The sequence below is a fragment of the Abramis brama genome (genome assembly GCF_963993115.1).
Source record: "Abramis brama genome assembly, chromosome: 16".
Lineage (NCBI taxonomy): Eukaryota > Metazoa > Chordata > Actinopteri > Cypriniformes > Leuciscidae > Abramis > Abramis brama.
The window spans coordinates 7,472,681-7,478,843 of NC_139978.1; the positions used below are offsets into that span (position 1 = coordinate 7,472,681).

Consider the following 6,163-nt stretch of genomic DNA (forward strand, 5'->3'; position numbering starts at 1 on the left):
AGCATACTGCCTAGAGCCCTGCATGGGGCAAAACATCCAGCCCTAACCGAGACCTGGCCCGTGGTGTTCAAGCCCTAATCCGGCCCCAGCCCGAAAACGTGCGCAATTGTTCATTATCATGTCTATAACCTAGACATATAACCTATAACCTATATATGTGACTATTATGCTTAGATCAGTCATGACATTGTTATAACTATTGGATGGTTGACTGAAAGTGTTTATTGTTTCCTATCAGTTTGATCGTATGCTCATACTAATTCGTAAGATGGCTTGAATGAAATCTGTGTAAAATGTATTGTGTTCTTATAATTGGAATCATGTCTAAATGGTAGGTTGCTCTCTGTACTCTCTGCTTAGAGCTGGAATAAAGAGACCACAGATTGTTACGTCTGAGGATGTGTACGGTGTGTCATAGGTGTGAATGTGTATTTGGGTTTTGTTCTTTGCTCTCCTTGCTCTGTCTTTCTTGTCTTTTCATTATTATGACATGTACTCGAACCAGCTGTACTCAATCTATGGATGCCTGATGTGATTGGAGGGTGAAGGGGAGGAGCAAGGATATAACCTGGAGTGGATCTGTTGAGAGCTGAGAGAGACTGTTGATGCCAGGATTAATTCCTCCTCCTGTCGGCCCAGATCACATTGTTGATTTATTTGCTTATACCTTTGTTGATTTGTTCCTGAATAAGTGAGCTCAGGACGTGTTGTAAGTGCTCTTAAGTTGAAAAGAGAACTGAACCCGTATTATGTTTGATTTCCTTCTTATTTCATGTTAAGTATGTTGTTTTTAATTATCCTGATTTGGGGAAGGTAGGGGGAGGGTGCCATTTTTGTTTGTATTCTTCATTTTCTCCTGTTTATGAATAGACAGGGAGAGAGGGAAGATTGATGTTATTTATTTTCTTCAGATTATCTTGTTCTAGGTAATTTACTAAGATTTCTGGGTTAGTTAGTTTAAGTTTTGTTTGTTATTTTGGCCTAGCTCTCCCCTGAAGATATTATTATTCTTTTGGTTTTCTTTTTATTATTATTATTATTATTATTAAATTTTGTTTTTGTTATCCTTCTTGTGATTTGTTATTCTTTATATTTATTCAAATACAAAGATATTATTTGAATTTGTGGTTGTGTGATTTCTGGGACAGGAGGTTGGATTATCCTGGTACTCTCTCCAAGGGTTAATTTTCTTTATTTAATTTAAATTATTTTCTTTCTTTTTTTTTTTTTTTTTTGTTACTTTGTTACTGACTCCCCAACCCTAGATGGGTAGTTATGTAACAGGTCATTTATGATGCGAGGAGGAGAAACAGCCTCCTCCAAACTAAAGACAGTGTCTAATTGTTCAGAACTCATCCAGGATGCTGGACAAACTTTTGAGTTTAAAATCTTAGGACACGTACAAAGCATTGGAGTAGACATGTAGACAAAGAGGTAGATCAAGATCAGAAGAACATGGATTAACAGTTTTCATCTTTTCAACTTTTCTCGTCTCACTTTTCTTTCCTTACTTAGTTTCTTTTCTTTTCTGTTGAGAGTCTCGGTTCTAAGTTAAGTTCTGCTGCAAAATTTCGGTCAACGATTTCACAGCAAATCCCGCTTCCAACTTCCAACTTCATTCATGAGACATTCCATCCATCCGCCAACACACCACGTGATTGGCCGCCCAAGACAGCAATCCAGACACAACGAGACGCCAGCCAATCAATTAACCCGGGGAACCCCCTTTTATGCTGGCAAACGGAACCCCAAAGGAACGCAAAAGCAAGTAGCCTCCAGACTCTTAGCTGAACTGGTGCTTTGATATAAAATTTAATAACCTGTCTAAGAAACGATAGAAGGGTTAAATTAATGATTGATGGTTCGTTCAGGTCATGTCTTATAAGTGTATGCTAGAAACTTGGGATTTCATCATCTCAGTCTTAAAACTCATTCTTTCCTCACTTTCTTTCTTTCTGCAACTTGTATGAATGTGTGTTTGTGTGTGTTTGTGTTAGATATTAGTTATAAGTGTTAGAATAGTCAATAAAGTCTTTGTATTTTAAAGAGAAGAGTTCTTGTGTTATGTGCTCACAAATTTAATGTCTTAAAGGTCCCGTTCTTCGTGATCCCATGTTTCAAACTTTAGTTAGTGTGTAATGTTGTTGTTAGAGTATAAATAATATCTGTAAAATTATAAAGCTCAAAGTTCAATGCCAAGCGAGATATTTTATTTAACAGAAGTCGCCTACAGTGAACCGCCGGTTTGGACTACATCCCTCTACTTCCTTCTTTAATGACGTCACTAGAACAGTTTTTTGACTAACCTCCGCCCACAGGAATACACAAAAAAGGGGGCGTGGTCTTGTTGCGCTCCCACGGAGAAGAGGAAGAGTTGCATTTGTAGAGTGTGTTTGTCGCCATGTCGTCGATACGCTGTTATTTTCATCCCAGAGTCCACGAGTGACGCAGGCACTACGCTGAGCATACCTCATCAGCCATCATAAGCCAACGACATTGATGGAAGGGTAACTTGCAGGAAACTGAATAGATAGATCACGAGTGTAATCTCCAAATCTATCCAACATATTGGCGAGAATATAGCATAATCTCTTGTTCTGTGTATTATTACAATATATTTTAATAATTGTTGGTCTTATATTCACTGATTTCACATTTGAATATCCATTGTAAAATGTCATTTTATGGCAGGAGTTTCTGTCTCATTTCAATTATTAATAATTCAAGCCACTCTTGTTTTAGATTATTATTATGACATACGCATGTGTGTGTGTGTGTGTGGTGTGTAATGTAGTATAATTTGTAAAGTGTAGTGTGCGTGTTGTAATATAAATAACTTTGTAATATATATGTGTTTGTGTGTGTAATGTAATATAATGTGTAAAGTGTAGTATGTGTGTTGTAATATAAATACATTTGTAATATATATGTGTTTGTGTGTGTAATGTAATATAATGTGTAAAGTGTAGTGTGTGTGTTGTAATATAAATAACTTTGTAATATATATATATTGTTCAACATGTATTTTCACATTAAAAATTGCTTTTTACAAGCTTAATCTAATTAGGTTCTGTGTGTTTGAGCAAGAGCACCAAACCAGTAGGTTTTGTTAATGTCTAATTTACGCGTTAACACGCAATTTACGTGTTAACACGTAATTACGTGTTTACACGACAGTTTCACACGTTTTGGCCCCTTTGGCCTTCCATAATACACTGCGGGCTCACTCTTGTCCATATTCAAGGTAAATCATCAACACTATCATCCCTTACATGTGTTTTATTTAACTGAATACATAATCAGCTAAAACGCATGCGCAGGTCACTTTACTTCCTGAACAAGTGCGCACCGCGGCACGGTTCGGGAGCAACCGAACTCATCACCTCCTCCAGGTCTCGGGTTCAGTAGCTTACCACAGTGCACACCCGGGTCCGCACGACAGCGTTCACATAAGCGATTTTTCATGCGAACGTGCCCCCGTGCCCCGTTCCGAACTAAACTGCCGGTGTGAAAGCACCCGTGACAGTTATGTAAATTCTGTCATGTAGGCTACTCACCCTCATGTTGTTTCAAAACAAAGATTTTTGTTCAACTTCCAAATTTTTGTATGAATTTTGAGAGGTTTTTGTCCCTCTCGGTTTAAAGTCTCTAAAACGTAAAAAAAAAAATCCAAACATGTCATAAAGGGCTGCAAGGCATCGCAAAAATAATCAGTCGAGTGTTCCAATCCAAATCCAAGTCTTCTGAAGAGACACGATGGCTTTAAATGATGAGCAGAATTACAACAACACGCATACTGTAGTAAACACGGACGTTCAAATGCTTGCAGTGATCAATGTTTGCTTGAGTTTTTATACATCAGTTTTTACAAAAATACAAGCATGTCTTACTCAAGCTTACAACTTTGTGTAAAACATGATTGAGAAATTTAATGCAGTCAGTTTAATGTGAACATGTTTTTCTTGTTAATTTAGCATAAAATGACTTCAAGCTGAATTTACTTAAGTGATGCAAAAATGTTAGTAAATCCGACATTATTATTATTATTATTATTTTGTGCAAAGTCTTAAGAACTGCCTGAGCAAAACGTGGCTCAAAACTGCATAATGCAATATATTGACTCACATGTAAATGCAGAGGGTAAGTCTTTGATGGAATCACTGCGTCTGATAGTGCCATAGTTGTATCCCTGATGGTCCTGCATTTTTACTGCCTTTTAATAAGGTAATCAATCAGTGACGTACCTTCAGACCCTTCAAAACCTACAGAGAAAGGGTGACAAAAATCATGATGGGCAAAAATCTAGATAAAACATCTTGATTAACTCAAATGGATTCACAATTACATTGTCTCTCCTGTTTGAGAGAGTAAGAGGCTTGGATCTGCGACTGCCAATCAGAACTGATCATTATTTAATTCGGTTTAATAGCCCATCGAAGAGCTACTGCACGCCACTGAAACGTAAATATTATTGATTGTCCTCAATGTTCAAAAGTTCATTAACAATGTATCACAAACATTTGATCTAGCCACATTGTTTGTTTCATTATTACACAATGCTGTCATTTATTTTTCTAAAAACAAATTACTCGAGTGCCTTGGATGTTTTTTTCGTACTATCTAATATGTTACAGTCTAATGGTAAATCCAGGGGGGCATCTCCCATCTTACCCTATATTAACATGAAATCTAACATAATGAACATCGGAGTGCGCGCACACGATCTGTTATGGCAAGCACTTGATGACGTCTAATATGAGTTCTGTGCTTTTCTTGCCGTTCACTCAAAATGGGGATTTGTGCACATGATGATATGCATCATAGACTGTAAAAAAAAATGCATGAGGAGAATCTGTCACCCAATTTGACGCTCAGCTAAAAATCAATTTCTGGCTAAGCTTCTGCAGCGTAAAATCATTTACAAAAAGAGCAAATGTGACATCATCGACACATCTTACAATATTTAGAAGTTGATTGTTATTCCAAACATTTTGTTTGTGTGTTTAGTTTCGGTTCCCCTGCATCACTAGCCTAGATTACCATCACAACTCCTAATAGGCCTAATTGAATAATGCATATTTATAGTCCAACATTTATGCAGTCTTGATAGCTAAGTTAGTGTGTTTTGCCTCCTAATGAAAGTGGCGAATGAACTGTTTTACAACGTGACGAGAAAGTAAGTTATGCCTACACTTAACTGAACCTATCCAATTTATCTTAAAGCTAATTGTGTAACACAAATAAAAGAATATCATGTCATTTATTTTACACTTACCTTATACACAACATGTCTCCTAGTTTGTTTTTTGTCAGAATCTCTCCGTTTTTGTCTGACTGTATTAGAGAAAGAGAAAGAGAAACTAAAAGCGTAGCTGGCAACACATTCACAGATTCCAACTTCCTGGCTCAATAACTCGTGAGCTAAACGTTGTTATACACAAATAACACCTCTTTTTAATCGTTGTGTAGACAAGCAGCTACAATCTAATTTTCCTCGAAACGAGCTTTCCCTCGCAGTGGATAAAATACATTGATCTCTATGCGCAGCGCAGTGCCGTGGTGGGGTGCGAGGCCCTGTGCGAACTTGAAATGCGAGGCCCTGCTCTTTGATGCGGATGCTCAATTGCGCATGAATAACGAATACGGACGTAGCTGTTCTAGTTCTATTGCACGCATAATCTCGCTGCAATACATTTTTTATCAAGTAGAATAATATAGCATAATCATGCACATAGTCTCTCAGCTATCTATGACTTTTTGCTATTTATTTCAGAGGGAAAAAAATCAACTGTGCAAGGAGTGGCTTTACATCAAGTCAGCTCAGTCACTTTATTTTTGTCATCATGACAGTTTAAACAAATAGATTAGGACACTTTTCATTCATAATATATATATAAATACATACATATATATATATATATATATATATATATATATATATATATATATATATATAATGTGTAATAACATTACAATGTCCAGCAATCGATTTAAATAGTAGGCCTAGGCTCCATGGGGTTTAGTTTGTCGTTTAATGAGATGTAGCCTAATACTTGTCACTGCGAGAATTTTCGTCTACATACATACATACATAGCCTACATAGATCCGCCTATTTGACCAATGTCGTGTATTTTAATGGTCCAATGGTGGAACCAGACTGTA

At 36.8% G+C, this 6,163-nt stretch overlaps 1 protein-coding gene across 4 annotated transcripts in view; it reads right to left on the bottom strand.

Annotated features, from left to right (window-relative positions):
* LOC311098547 (uncharacterized protein) overlaps nt 1-5,831 on the bottom strand; it is a 174,734-nt gene extending 168,903 nt beyond the window's left edge. For 3 of the 4 annotated variants that reach the window (XM_084138789.1, XM_084138787.1, XM_084138786.1), the window contains exons 1-2: nt 5,276-5,831; nt 4,126-4,262 (exon numbers count right to left, since the gene is read on the bottom strand). In XM_084138789.1, coding sequence (XP_083994915.1) covers nt 4,126-4,204 — 79 coding nt within the window. In that variant the 5' untranslated portion in view covers nt 4,205-4,262; nt 5,276-5,831. The remainder of the gene's footprint in view (nt 1-4,125; nt 4,263-5,275) is intronic. The other variant, XM_084138788.1, reaches the window with a different exon arrangement.
* Between the last annotated feature and the right edge of the window lie 332 nt (nt 5,832-6,163).